Below are 15,043 nucleotides of genomic sequence, written 5' to 3' on the forward strand. Positions count from 1 at the left end.
CAACTAGTTGTGGGCTGTGGCACACAACAAGCTAGATGCAAATCATTCCGCGTTTTTCGTCTCTATCTGTATTCGTGATACGTCAATCATGTCAGTCTGCCAAAGGTAAGTTAAATTTATTGTAAGTCATAACTCACAATATTACTAATCGTAATCTGTGCTAATCATTTGAATTATGATTAAATTTCAAACTAAAAACTTATCTGAAATCTGAATTCTAATAATTACTACTAGGTCCGAAGTAATAAGTATAAACATTCGGCATAATCAAATATTTGCAAAGTAAAGTATGCCTGCGGCTAAAGTGGTAAAATGTTTATTATACGCTTTCCGTACTCCGTTATTAACTTTCCTATATTACTTATAATTTATTTTAGTATTCTCTTCGTTGTAAAAAGGAGAATGCACATGAAGATCCTATTTACTGTTGTGCTTGGACGAAAATTGTACCAACTGGTGACACTAAGTATGTAACATCTATAAAATATTATTTAAAATTTGTATAGTTGCTGTTTAAATAATGATTTATAATTTGCTACGTTTAGTGAAAAAGTAAAAGATTATATAGTAACAGCTGGACTAGACGGCATTGCAAAAGTGTGGGAAATAAAGAATAATAAGCTGGAATTATTGCATGTACTCAAGGGACATAGTATGGCTATTGTGTCAGTTGCCATAAGCCCAGATGGATATAGTAAGTTTTATTATTTTTACTAATATTTATAGACTTATTTGTATTACCGCCAATTATTTTGGATGTTTGAATTTTTTTACAGACAGGCTTAAAAATTGTGAAACATGTTTCCTGTGATAATCCTGTTTATGTGTAAAAAATGATTAAGTAATTAAATAATGAATTCTTGAAAAACATATATTTCTATTTTAAGCATTGGCAACAACCTCTCTAGACTCAATTCTAATAATTTGGGAGTTATCAACTGGAATCAAAGTTCATGAGATTGAAACTGGTTCCATAGACACATGGAAGGTGACATTTTCACCTGATGGCACTAAGATAGTGTCAGGTACTCATACTGGAAAACTTATTATCTATGATGTGGTGACGAAAAATGCTTTAAAAGTTCTTGATACTAGAGCAAAATTTGTTTTATGTGTGTCATGGGTAAGGTAAAATTACAAATAATATAAGTAACTAATAATCAAGCTGTGGCACAGGCTATTGAGTAGGCAAATTTTTTTAATAACATGTACCAATGTTAATAAAAATCATGATCTATACTGATATAAAAAGTGAAGATTTGTATTATATATATATACATATTTATATATTCGTAAAAGTGTAGAAGTGTATTTGAAGTGATGTTGAATATTTTTTAATTTTTTAACCTCTGGATATTTTTGGATTCAGCTCTTGGTTATGACGTTACTTGGGCTGTGAGAAATTTAATGGCTGCAGCTGAGATATTATTTATCCCTAATGGCTTTGCTCTTTAATCAACTTAATGTAAATATCCTTTTTCAAGTTAGTAATCAAAGTGATTGGATGACTAAACTTTCAGCTTATATCACGCAGATGTAGAAAAATATATATTATTTTAACTAAGCTGATTAATTTTTTCAGAGTAAAGATGGCAAGTTTATAGCTAGCGGTAGTGTTGATGGAAATGTTTGTATCTTTGATGAAACTCAAGGTAAATTAATTCACACAGTAGAAGCACACACAAAAGATGTCAGATGTATTGAATTTTCACCAAACAGTAAACTAGTTGTTACTGCATCTAACGATGGATTTGTTAAGATGTTTAATGTGTGAGTTTAATAACTAAATAAAATTAATGGATAATTAGTGTTCTGTGCCTGACTTTGCATGAAACTAATATAAGCCAGTTATAATTATTAAAATAGGAATGGTAACATTTTTGTAAAAAATTGATTTTGAAATTGTTAACCAAACAGCAGATATTTGAGGCGATAGTTGCCAGTACGATAAAACGCCAATTTCATATGTGAAGACCTAACATTTTAAGTTGTGGTAAACAAAGCTCGCAATATAGCGTTGTTTTTTTTATAGAGATATTTATAGGCTCGCAAATTCGTTGCTGACCACCGACGATAAATAAATAGGATTTTATTTGCCACCTGACCGTTAACCGACTATTAAATTCCAGCGCTAGTGGTGATCTTCAAGCCACTTTAGAGCTGAAGACCTGGGTTTTACATGTAGGCTTTTCACCTGACGGCGCTTGCATAGCGGCGGGAACTGGTGATGGAGAGGTGGTCATTGCGTCAACTTCTGGTCTGAAGGTCTTAAAAACATTTCAAGATCATAGTAATATAGTAAGTCATCATTTACTTTCTTTAATCACATTTACGACGTAAAATATAAAGAAATTTTAATTAGTATTTCATTTCTTACAATGCAATGAACATTTGTAGCAATGAATGAAATATAGAGCTAAGGAGTTTTTTGCTATTTTGAAAACCCTTCAAGAAGAACGATGAAGCCTATCGTCATTTGAGACGAAAAAAAATATTTTCAGAGAATCGATGTAACACCACCTCCTTATAACTCATTTGACAATGAGATAATATTCGACTTTTTTATACATATTTGACTGTATGTTATTCATTTTATTTTTAGGTGTGGGGCGTACAGTTTAATGCGTCGAGCGAAAATGTTGTTTCAGTATCCAAGGACAAATCTATCAATATTTACGAGTGCCCGAAATTAAAGACTAATTAACAGAGAATTGAATGATAGCATTAGTTACTTAATAAATATTATTTGAACCAAATATCTTGTAGATTTTTATTTTTACCTCTTAAATTCGTTTTATTTATTTACATCCATGGCTTTCTTTATCCTTTCGTTTCCTACTATCATTTCTTTATCTTCAATCTTACTTTCCTAGGGACGGTCTTTTGTTCCTTGGTCCTTCCCATATCGTTGTTTTAAAGGCCATTTCTTGTCTCAGCGTCTTGCTATATGTCCAGGCAACTACGGGCGAAAGGGTTTATATTTCAACATCATGCGAGATGTCTATAACTTTTGTTCTAGACTTACTTTTCGCTAGATATGCCATATGCCATATTTTTTAAATAAATTTAAAAAAAAACTTTCGTAAACGTAGTAACTACTCCAACGCACATCAAAGAATTTACATTTAACTAAAAATACCGAAATCTTTGTACTTTTACTTGTGAAATGGAATTCGTGAAGTCTGTATCGATCTCGTTTGTGTACAAAGCACCCCAAAACCCGGTCCTTGATTAATTTTTGGCTATAAGCGGATTGCCACGGTGTTATACGGATTTAATATCTCACACGAGGTTATCTTATACCTAATAGTGTCTTTCTAGCTTTAGGTATTCTTGCGCTACAGTAAAACTAACGATTATTTTTATTTTCGTTATGGTAACGTAATATTTAATTTTCGCTTATATTTAATATCGATTAAACCTTATGAACAATGTATGGTAGGATTGCTTTTCTTATATGTCTACGTAAATAGGTCATCAATTTTAATATGGCTCAAGTGATATATTTATCATATTTTTGACATACAACTTAGCACAAGCACTTAGCGCTAAATCTTATTGCTTGACGCTAACACTATTCAAATTGCTTAGGACATTTATGAGGACTACGAAGAAGATGAGCCTGTGTAAAGATCACATAATTCTAAGGATCGTCGAAATCGCTAATATAAGTACCTTTTAATAACCTTAATTTCATGACAATTTAGGTACGCTGTTTTTGTTGTTTTTTCATAAATTACATTTGATAAAGTAATGCAAATTTAATTTCGATAAATGATTAGTTTTTGCATTCATTTGAAATTATTTAGATATGCAAATTGGCAGAAATATAAGTGCAGGCGATCCAAAGCGATTCAGTAATCCAATATTAAGTTCATTGCAGGTAGATACGTTATAATACGTTTAAAATTTGCTTAATTTTCGAAAATGAAACTTTTTTTTATCAACGCACTGCAAATAGCGATACTTGTATGTCATGTAAGTCTTATTGATATTCTTTTAAGTTATTTCTACGTTAGGAAGTTTAAGAAGTAGGTAGGTAGATCCGTATTATGGACGACGAAACCTTTTGCGATTTTAAGATATGTTAGTTTGTTTATTTGTGCTATATACGTAGAAAGATATTTGTTGAACTTTTTAGAATAGAAAAGAAAATCCTTACAAAACATGTGACGGTTAGTGTTTTCTCTTAATTTAATTTCAAATTAGTTTATATAGGTCTCCCTGAAGTGTAAGTTGATTAGATTTAAAGTATCTATCATATTTTCAGTTTTAATTTTCATATGTTTTACTAAATAGGTACTAATTTCATTGTTAAGGAAGGTAATATTAATTTCAGATTCATGCGCAAAAAATATGCCTGGGTCACCACAGCCTAGGTAAATTATACGTGTCTTATTATTTTTTACTTCATGTTGATTATACGGTGAATTTTATTTTCACTGCCTTCTAGCCCGAAATAATTATTGTTTCGCCGCGAATCAAACTGAGGACCTGTCTGTTACTACGTTAACCATCGTTCACAACATTCGCCTTACTAAACATTTATATTTAAAGGACTAGTTACTATTAACGAAAAACCTCTTGACAAAATTAAAACAATTGTTTTAATGTCATAAGAGAGCGAACCCGAATAGATTTATTAATTATTATTATTATAAAAAATCTTATGTCTACAAAAAAATGTTTTTAAAAATATTTGTCTATAGTTGCAATCTATGGTTGCTGAAAGCCCTCTCTATGTGTGTTTATTACATACTCAATCACGGCAAAACGACATTAAGTATATAAGGATTCTTCTCGAGCCCTTATTAAACGTAAGCTACGTTAATCAACTGTCAAGGCATATATAGACGATTGGCTAATCATGCTAGTATTCTCTTTTTCTATCAACGAACATGTGGCCATTGCACACATAAGAATAGGCCATATGTTAGTGACTAATATTGATTGATATTTATTTAGTCTATATCTGTCTTTAAACTTTGCAGACAGGGAGCTGTTTTTCAGAGAAGGAAGTAAATTTGATGTTGGTGAGTTACACATCTTAATTAACTGACTATTCTTTATCAGTAAAAGGCACTTTATATACTTATATCTTGCGACCTTATGCAGTCGTAATATGAAATGACACTGTCTACACTTTTAAAGGGAAAGAAGGCAACGAATTCATTCATTTATAACTATAGGAATTACTAGTAACCAACAACCTCTTGAGAAAAACGTATTTTTTGATTTAAAAAAAATCTGTAAAATATTTATCTCTAACTAGTCTGGCCATAACTACTGTAGCATAAAAGTTTTTCTTTTTTTCAACTCTTTAATTATTTGGAATTTGGAATACGTATACTTTAAAAACTTCTTTCGATTTTGTGTCATATCACATACTTTTTCGTGTTCATTTTCAAATTACAAAATGGAATTGGGTGTTAAAGACAGTAGTATTGCGACGATCGCCTTGCACATAGTGGCTATGGAGCCGTTGGTCATATTCCAAACACTTCTAAAGCTTGGTATCAGCTGTATGTTCGTACTTATATCGTACTATTAACAGATATAACAACACTCCGTCAGAAAAGGTCGGCGCGGCGTGCTGATAGAACTACAAAAGCTGTTACAGACAGAAAAAACCCTTATAGCGACAAATGAAGATTCCCGCTAGGACTCTGTCGCGTATTAACAAGACAAGCTTGGTGGTTATCGTCGATATACAAAGAATGTCCTTAATTTATCTTTACAATAAAAGAGAGTGGATCGATCAAAAGGCCTTCTGTCGCGCAGGTGAAAAGCACAGAAATATACTCTTTAACGATGAAAATTTCGCGATTGAAGAACACTATAGGTAATAAGTAAATCCTAGCGTATACGCTCACAGCTCTAAAGAAGGTGCTCAAGTGGCCGGAAAGGTACAACGTGGTCATCATCCTGCGTCAGTGATGGTTTGGTGGAGCGTCTCTTATCAAAGAGTAACAAACCTACATTTTGTGAATAGGAGTGAAATCTTCAGCCAAAGTGTATCAAGATACAGTCTTGGATCATGTTGTGAAACCTCTTAGCAATACACTTTTAAATAATATACCGTGGACTTACGTGCAGAATGCATTTGGTCACACGGCACGAACTATCCAAGTCTGAAAAAAATGCAAGAATGGCCACACTATTAGGTAGTGTACACACTACTTGAACGTCACACGTCGAAGAAATTTTGCTAACAATAAATACCAACTCAGACTTAAACTTTTTATAGATTCTGAAGAAAGCCATTTGAACTCAAATGATACCCTACTCATTGAAGGCAGTGGCTTATTTGACGGTGAGTATATTATCACTATGTCTTAGACAGCAAGCAGAGCTCATCATCTATTTAATATATCTATTTGTCATGTCTCACCTATCAAGGCGTACCTTTTTATATAATATTTTAGATTTCAGTTTAAATTATTTTTCTTCAACGAACATGTGACCTTTGCACACATAAAAAAAGCCATCATTTAATTGCTTATAATGATATATATTTTGTTTATACCTGTTTAAAACTTTGTAGAAAGGGAGCTGTTTTTCAACGAAGGAAGTGGATTAGACCTGGGTGAGTTACATATCGTTATTAAGCGACTATTTTCAATTCGTAAGAGGCACTATACTTGTTTCTTGAGACTTAATGCACACGAAATTTGAAGTGAAACCTGGTACACTTTTAAAATATGTTTATACCTGTTTTAATCTTTGCAGACAGCGAGCTCTTTTTCGAGGAAGGAAGTGGATTTGATGTTGGTGAGTTACACATCTTAACTATGCGACTATTTTTAATGCGTTAGAGGCACTATATTTGTTTCTTGAGACTTAATGCAGACAAAAGTGAAACCGGGTACACTTTTAAGAGGAAATAACATAACGAAACGGATTTTAAACAACCTCTTGAAAATAAAATGTAATTTTTGAGAAAAAATTTCATCCGTAAAATATTTGTCTCTTGTATCTTTTGTTGCTGAAAGATCTCTCTACGTGTGTTTATTACTCAATCACGGCAAAACTACGGGAATAACACATATGTAACTTTCTATTTCGAAAAATATGGAAGATTGTCCACACAAGTAGTGTGTCAACTACACACTATCTATCTATTTCGAAGAAATTTTAGTAACCACAAATACCAACTCAGACTTAAACTTTTTATAGATTCTGAAGAAACCCTTTTGGACTCAAATGTTAATCACTATGTCTTAGAAAGCAAGCAAATAGCTGATGATCTACTTGATATATAATATACCAACTTAATAAATTATCTTGTAAGAATATAAATGTATATGAATATAATTAAAGTGTAAATCATCAACATAAAGAATGCAAATTTGAATTTGAATTATATCTAGGTACTTTGTTCATACCTATTTTAAAACTTTGCAGTCAGGGAGCAGTTTTTCTACGAAGGAAGTGGCTTAACCTTAGGTAAGTTACACATTTTAATTAAGTGACTATTGAAAACCTGTAAGAGGACTATACTTATTTCTCGAGACCTAATGCACACGTATCACATATACGTATACATACATACATACACATGCCCTTTATACATATACATGTCTGCACATGTATATGTATAAAGGGAAACCGGGTACACTTCGAAAAGGAAATAACGCAACGAAACGGCTTTAGTGTTAGAACCAAAGATTACATTCATACCACATGGTTTATAATTTCTATTGCAAGAACAACTAATATAATCATTAATTATACAAGGAGGTTGCCTACAAGCGTATCTATCGATTATAATTATGCCATAATTTTATTTTTAAATTTAAATAATTAAAGATATATCGTATTATTTTGTTCCCTTGTATATTCTCGTATGCTATGCATCTCTCCCATAGGTTTGTGATTTGAATAACTTTTTGGCTATGGCCTCTGTTCCTAGTTTAAATACAAGCAAAAATTGACGTTTATCAACTTTACTATGCCTACTGGGTATTTGTTTTTTGTAATCATGTTTTACTCTTGTTGCAGATATAAAATATACTCTACCGTTTCCAGAAGATACGATTTTCAAGTTTGATTAAATAATTTTTTTTAATTAATAGAAATACATAAGAATCAAGTATTTTAATTAATTAATATACTATAGGTTAGATTAGTTAGATCTACAAAGCGTAACAAGCATTTTATTCAAATGAACTACCTTTCTACCAATATAGGTAGCTAGTAACAAAACGCAGCGCTTTATCAAACAACAACTCTGATATTGCTTGCATACAATAACATCGATTCATGCAGACATAATGAAAAGGCATTTATCGAAAATATTTACATCGGCAGCAAGTCAATCGGTATCGGCTTAATTTGTGGGGAATTATGCGGCATGGCCCGTCGGGAAATCAACTTTACATTCAATTTGGCGCGCGGCACAGATAAAAACCAATCTCTTCATTTTTACCTGCGCTTCGAGAATAAATGTTGATGTGATGCTGATTTTATTTTCGGCTATTCTCCGCTTTATTTATCCTGTATAAAATGTTGGTCGCTTCACGAGTTAGTCACGTTTTGACTCTGTGGAAAATCAAGGATAGGTTTTATTTTTGTAGCATCGCTCAATAGGGATTCATCGCTCAATTTCTATTTCTATTCTGAAAAAGGTCTGACGGCTGGTACAGGCACTTAGTTGACAAGCTGTATTGTGTCCGCAAGTGCTGACCGAACGGAGGTATCGTTGTCGTAATCACGGCCGCGCGCCGGCAGCTCGATTCAATGAGATGAAATCACTATGCGGCTTTATGAATAATTCAGGTGCGGTCCACCTGACGGGGGGGGGGGGGGGGGTATCTAACCCCCCAATATGCCTTCCAGCTATGCGTTGGAAGCATTTGAAATTATATTATCAGCCACCATAATATATCTATCAGATGTTATGTCATGTCATTACATATATTATAGGTTTATTTCACTACGATGTGTTTGCATAACTTCAATTTTGATTTATAATGTATTTGTGCTAGATTAGATCAGTGCGGTGATTGCCAAACACTGAGATAGAGTAGGTAGGTAAGTAATAGCATGCAGTACGATAAAATCAACAATTTAATAATTTATTTACAACTAGTCATATTAATAAACAGAACAACTTTATAAATAAATCACATCAGTACTTAGTGGTGGTAAGAGATAGCGGGGGAAGAGAAGGTCACTTGAGTGAGTGCTGGAGCGGCGCTGTAGGCAACCTTGGCGGGTGCGGCGTAGTGAGCCACGGGGGCAGCGGCGTATTGGGCAACGGGGGCAGCGGCGTAGTGAGCCACGGGGGCAGCGGCGTAGTGTGCCACGGGGGCAGCGGCGTAGTGTGCTACGGGGGCAGCGGCGTAGTGAGACACGGGGGCAGCGGCGTAGGCGACCTTAGCGACGGGGGCAGCAGCGTAGGCCAACTTGGCAACGGGGGCAGCGGCGTAAGCTACTTTAGCGGGTGCTGGGGCTGGGATTGGGGTACCTTCGTAACGGACGATGGCGTTGAAGCCATTCTGGTGGTCAGAGGTGTACTCCACAATGCGGTGGACACCATCGGGCTGAACAAGAGAGTAAGAGCCGTGGACAGCGTCTCCCTCACGAGCTTCCTGTTGCTGTTTAATGTCACCGCTGTGCTCATCGTGGACAGAGTATTGGTACTCGTAGTGGGCTGGAGCCTCTGCTTCAGCGTAGGCCACCTTGGTGAGGGGAACCACTGGAAGGGCAGAGGCAACTGCGGCCAGGGCAAGAACGACGAAGAACTGAAATAAATAACAAATAAGATTATAATCTAGCAAATATCCTCTATGTTTCACAGAATTAAACACTGTTTTTGTGTTCATTTACAAAGTAAATTATAAAAATAAATGACTAAATCATGTAAAATTAATACTGAAATTGTTTTGTTGTATTAAATTGAATATATTGAAATATATATTTTAATACCTTAGCTGCCATTGTTACTGGTATGATTGTCCAAGATTGACTATGATTGTGTACGAGTTGCACCAGTTTTTATACTTGATTATTTCGTCGGCAATGGTGACAATTTTCGCCGGCGGCTGTAGGGCGTGCACTTATTAATCGACTTGCAGGTGAAGGTTACAGAGGCATACGTAAGTAGATCGGAATGAAACGGGTACCTTGCACGACATGACATATGACATGTGGCCAATTTCGTTGGTACAAGGTTAAACTTTCGAATTTGTAAGGAATTTATGTATATCCTTCCTCAAGTGTTATTTAATGTTTAATAATTTTCTGAGAAATATGATGCAATACTTTATAAATTATATAGTAAGTACTTCTTAACTTGAAATTAAAACATCGTTTTCGGAACGGTCTAACTGTTAGTTGTTTCATGTAAAGCACGTCAAACATAGGTTTTATAATTTTCAAATATGCTATTATGATATCGGTTTTCTGTTAAATTACTTTCCGCTGAAAGTGCATTTTCTTTTCAATAAAAACTGGAGGTCCTGTTTTCCATTCGCGACGAAAAGCTTTCTCGTCTTTGTCGGCACAGATGGCTTTATTCAAATGCCTAGCTCATGTACCATTGTTGGACCTTCAAAAAAAAAACTTTTTCGAAATGTATCTATGTTGTTTCAATTTGTTTTTAGTTCTGTAAAGTTTAAAGGGTGTAAAATTTACAATTAACAAGCCTTGATGGCACCGAAAATAAAGTTTATCGAGACGACTTAAATGGAATTTATCGCTTGTAATTAATTGTAATATTGGCAAATTAAAGTCGTCGTGGTTCCAAGTAATCTCATGATATACAGTCGAGCATACTCGTTACAAAACACACCTTGTTTCCAGACAATGCGAATAAATAAATTTTTTGGATGTACGTACCGGATACATATTATAATATTAATACACAATAACTACTATGGATCAATATACTAATAATGTATCTGACATTTACGAATGTTCTCTCCTCGATTTGATTTCTCATTCATTTTATACGGATTAGCATATGGTGATTACTAGACAGCTAAGAGATTCGAAGTTTAATGACTCAGAAACGATTTAATTTTCAATTAGTCGTACTGAATATTCGTAACATAAATACATTTAAACTAACGAAAGTAAGGTTTTTTTATTAAATTTGTCCTAATGTTTACTGCTATAAGTTATTATTATTAAAAATATATCACATATAATATTAGGAACCAAGACATCTATCGAAGAGTTCTTTTAATAAAAATCTTAGAGCGAAAACTTTGAAAAGTTTTAACCTATAGTACTTAATTATAAATTAGATCCGAAAACGAGCCAAAAGACACCCAATAGCATATATCTTTTGTAGGTTTTTTTGTCTGTGTAATCATTTCGTTTTTGACCTTTAAGTAATATACGTTTACTTAAATAAGAACATTTCGAATAAAAATGTCCCATAGGTCATGTAATATGACCTAGTTCGTAAGTAAAAACGCGTCGAAGTATAATCATTCAGTGTATTGTATGAATTTTCCTTATCGTATGACCAAATTCAACGTATTATAATGCGGTCTCTGTGTAATTTTTTAGATAAATACCTACTATAAATTTTTATTGATTGACAGACTAAATATTTCTGCTAGTAGTGTGTGAGACATATACATTTCGTCCATTTCGATACATTTCATTATTCGACTAAATTAATGATAATTTAGGCAAGTGTTATACTTTCTCATTAATAGACCTTAAAACATTGACGGCGTGTGTCAGGCATTGAAAGCGTAACACATAGAGGCCCATTAAGCCCATGTTATACAGATATGACAAGAACGAAACGATACATGATATCGAAACAGATACAGAAATCTAAGGCAAACGCGATTTTTTTTATGTAGTAAATTTAAATATTTTTTTTATCTTGCATCTCAGCCGCTCAGAATAGAGGAGAATATGTACTCGGTATAATTATAAAATATTCAAATTTAATGTTTTAATAAAAGAGTGCACTAGTATTAAATATTATGTAACATCTATCAACGAGGTGATACGTATTTCAAGTGAGATTAACGTAGATAGCAGTAATAACTAATTACAATATTGTAAATTAGTGTAAGAGCCAAAATATTTAAATAAATGTCTAGTTATACATTGAGTTCTCTTTAGGTAGGAGTCGTTTTTCTTCCTAAATTTATTCACTGTAAATATAGGCATTTAATTAGGATTAAGAAACACAATATAACATTTTTTTGTATATTAGCAAAGGATCTTTAGCATTTTTAGGCATATAGCACGCAGACGTCCCAATAACTTGGGAAAGCTTGTGATGGTTGGTAGAGTGGTACGAGACCACGAAGGCGATCCGCTTCTCGCTGTACCAACCAAGTTAAGGTCTTTAAAGGCCTTAGTATTAGTCAAGCGCTATGGCTTCCCAAAGACAGGAAATTATAGAGGAAGCTATGCAACACCAACATCACGAATGAAGAACTAGACGAAAAAATGTGAGCCGTCACGGGACGCCTGGCAGATGTGAAACATCGATATTATTTTTTTAAAAGTAATATGCAGAAAAGAACAGACTGTGATAGGAAATAAATATGTTATAATGATAAAATAAAATATTACGAATTTTTCCAGATAACGATGACTATTTGTTGAATAAACATTATATTCATTAAAAATGTTTTTAATGTGAAATTTACTACTGCATTTAGACTGTATATCATATAGTGTGGCGACGCGTCGCCACGGCATGCGTCGCCACGCCAGAAATCGGTTTTACGTGCGGCTATAGATGTTTCACATCAAAAAGAAGAGAGAGAATATTTATATATCAAAAAGACAAATATTCTTTATTTCTAAATTAGTTTGATTTCAAGATCTACTAAGTAATTACAACTTATTTTAACTCTTAAAGAAATGTTGGTATGTCAGAACAGTATACAACATTTGTGTGCAATATTTGTGACAATTAATTCAGGAATTGTTCCCTGTCCATTGAAAGTTATAATATTGAATGTAAAAAGCCACTAAAAATATATTTGGCTCTTAGTATAACGACTGTTAACTTTTTTTGAACGGTGTAATGACAAAACCTTGCCGATGGGAAAAAAGCAACCGGTTTTATTACCTTAATTCATCTTAAAATGTGGTTATGTGGATTGTGTAATCTTCAATTACCTTAGTATTTTATGGTGGATGGAGTCACCCATGGCTCAGTGGTTGTGTATAATGGAGGTCCGGGTTATGACAGCCAATAAAAAAGTCTGTATGCGCAAAATGATTGCCTATTTATCATAAAATATGATCAAATGATTATATAACTAAGGCGGTATTTTAGAATGTCAATCAAACTAAAATCTTTAAAGTTTGTCATATTCAACAATTGTTATAACGAGATATTATTTAGAAAGGGTAAAAATACGATTTATTACGATTTGTTTTATTACTTGCTATTGACGACGTGTTTTTTATAGAACTGGGTAAAATCGGGCTGCATTTTCAATGATAACATAGGGCAGCCTTCTCACCACCTATGAACACTCACTGGTTGAGGGCTCGCTTGCGCGAAGCCGTTATTTTAGGAAATGGTACGTTTCTTTCTTAACGGAAAACGTAACATAATTCTTGTAGAAGAAAAACTGCGATGTATAATAGATAAAAGGAAAACCTACAGACGAAGGAGACTTGATTTTCATGGAGATTTTCAGAATTAAATCACTCCTTAATCACTGTATTTGATGAATCAGCAAAACATCTAAAACTTAACATTCAGTGTACGAACCCAAGAATCACAAAGGTTAGAAATGTATTGCATTTGACTAGAGAGAGTACAGATAACTAGTTTTATACTAAATATGAGATCTTAATCAATAATATACTTTTTTTTTGGCTAATATTAAACAGTACTAGTTTCATACTTCAATGAATATTGTTAATGAATGTAATCACCTTGTATGAGTAATGACATAACTCCGACCGGTTTTTTTGATCTGCTCTGCTCAAACCTACTTTTGTTCAAAGACTTTAATATATAAGCAGTGTCTCTGTAACAAAATGCATTATCTGATAACTATTCTACCATTAAACATGGCAGCAAAAGTGAGTTAAAAATTTAATAAATCAAACTTAAAAGAAATCGGTTATTATCGAGTGAATTATTTCCTCAGAAACAGCAAATATTATTTGAAGGAGACTTTATTTTTTAAAATACGAAATAGTATTTTTATGTTATTTTCCTTTGGATTAAATAAGTCTTAATTTGATTGGTTTCCTTACAATTTACCTATCATTTAAATTAATAATTTTCTTTCAGTTCGTAGTATTCTTCGGTTTGGTGGCAGCCGCGGCCGCACTTCCAGTAGTGCCTGTAGCCCATGTTGCTTATGAGCCTGAAACACCAGCCCACTACCAGTACCAATACTCAATCCATGATGGCGTCAGCGGAGACGTCAAGCAACAACAAGAAGCTCGTGAAGGAGACGCTGTCCACGGCTCATACTCTCTCGTCCAACCCGATGGCGTTCACCGCATTGTAGAGTACACCGCTGACAAGGAACACGGTTTCAATGCTGTCGTACGGTATGAAGGCACACCAATCCCAGCCCCCACCAAGGTCCCAGTGTCTGCCCCAGTAGCTTACGCTCCAGTGTCTTACGCACCAGCAAAGGTCGCATATGCTCCAGCTAAAGTATATTCTCCTGTATCTTACTCAGCACCAGTGTACTCCCCAGTGTCCAAGGTAGCATACCCAGCTCCCCTGGGTCATGTTACATTCTCATCACCCGTCGCCTCATACCACCACTAACCTAGAATTTGTTAACTAATTTATTTTGTTGATTAATTATACTTTAATCATGTACCAAATTTATTACTGCCTGAAAAGGTTCATATCCTTTAACGTATCAATTAAAAAGTAAGGCAAACGGAACATACAGTTTAATACTGTAATGACAAAGCAATACTAAATCATATATCGGCCATATATTATAATATAACGTTACGTGACCTAGGCCTATTTATATAATCAATTAATGAAAACAGAAGACAACAAGCTTCTAGCTTAGGTACTACCTGATACATCTATTCAATCGTAAACTAATCGGGCATTTATATT

The 15,043-nt window shown here is 33.9% G+C and overlaps 3 protein-coding genes across 3 annotated transcripts; 2 read left to right on the forward strand and 1 right to left on the reverse strand.

Moving 5' to 3' along the window:
* Window positions 1-141: 141 nt before the first annotated feature.
* LOC111003998 (WD repeat-containing protein 61) lies at window positions 142-2,758 on the forward strand. Its single transcript, XM_022274796.2, has 7 exons — window positions 142-307; window positions 378-466; window positions 546-694; window positions 888-1,123; window positions 1,583-1,770; window positions 2,130-2,298; window positions 2,603-2,758. The coding sequence occupies exons 1-7, from the start codon at window positions 290-292 to the stop codon at window positions 2,702-2,704; spliced, it is 951 nt and encodes a 316-aa protein (XP_022130488.2). The 5' UTR covers window positions 142-289; the 3' UTR covers window positions 2,705-2,758.
* Window positions 2,759-9,051: 6,293 nt separating this feature from the next.
* On the reverse strand, window positions 9,052-10,016 carry LOC111004006 (cuticle protein 7). Its single transcript, XM_022274806.2, has 2 exons — window positions 9,931-10,016; window positions 9,052-9,746 (listed from the first exon to the last, which is right to left on the reverse strand). Exons 1-2 carry the CDS (start codon window positions 9,940-9,942, stop codon window positions 9,138-9,140), a joined length of 621 nt encoding a protein of 206 aa, XP_022130498.2. The 5' UTR covers window positions 9,943-10,016; the 3' UTR covers window positions 9,052-9,137.
* A 3,965-nt stretch (window positions 10,017-13,981) lies between these two features.
* LOC111003996 (larval cuticle protein A2B-like) lies at window positions 13,982-14,788 on the forward strand. Its single transcript, XM_022274794.2, has 2 exons — window positions 13,982-14,028; window positions 14,243-14,788. Exons 1-2 carry the CDS (start codon window positions 13,984-13,986, stop codon window positions 14,732-14,734), a joined length of 537 nt encoding a protein of 178 aa, XP_022130486.2. The 5' UTR covers window positions 13,982-13,983; the 3' UTR covers window positions 14,735-14,788.
* Window positions 14,789-15,043: the final 255 nt, after the last annotated feature.

Source organism: Pieris rapae, chromosome 5, assembly GCF_905147795.1.
Source record: "Pieris rapae chromosome 5, ilPieRapa1.1, whole genome shotgun sequence".
Taxonomy (NCBI): domain Eukaryota; kingdom Metazoa; phylum Arthropoda; class Insecta; order Lepidoptera; family Pieridae; genus Pieris; species Pieris rapae.

Bases quoted from the DNA above. Each gene is read 5' to 3' on its own strand.
- LOC111003998 (XM_022274796.2), top strand. The intron at 695-887 runs GTAAGTTTTATT...TTCTATTTTAAG, and splicing joins CATAAGCCCAGATGGATATA to CATTGGCAACAACCTCTCTA. The intron at 1,124-1,582 runs GTAAGGTAAAAT...TAATTTTTTCAG, and splicing joins TTGTTTTATGTGTGTCATGG to AGTAAAGATGGCAAGTTTAT.
- LOC111003996 (XM_022274794.2), top strand. From the start codon at position 13,984: ATGCATTATCTGATAACTATTCTACCATTAAACATGGCAGCAAAA. The intron at 14,029-14,242 runs GTGAGTTAAAAA...ATTTTCTTTCAG, and splicing joins CATTAAACATGGCAGCAAAA to TTCGTAGTATTCTTCGGTTT.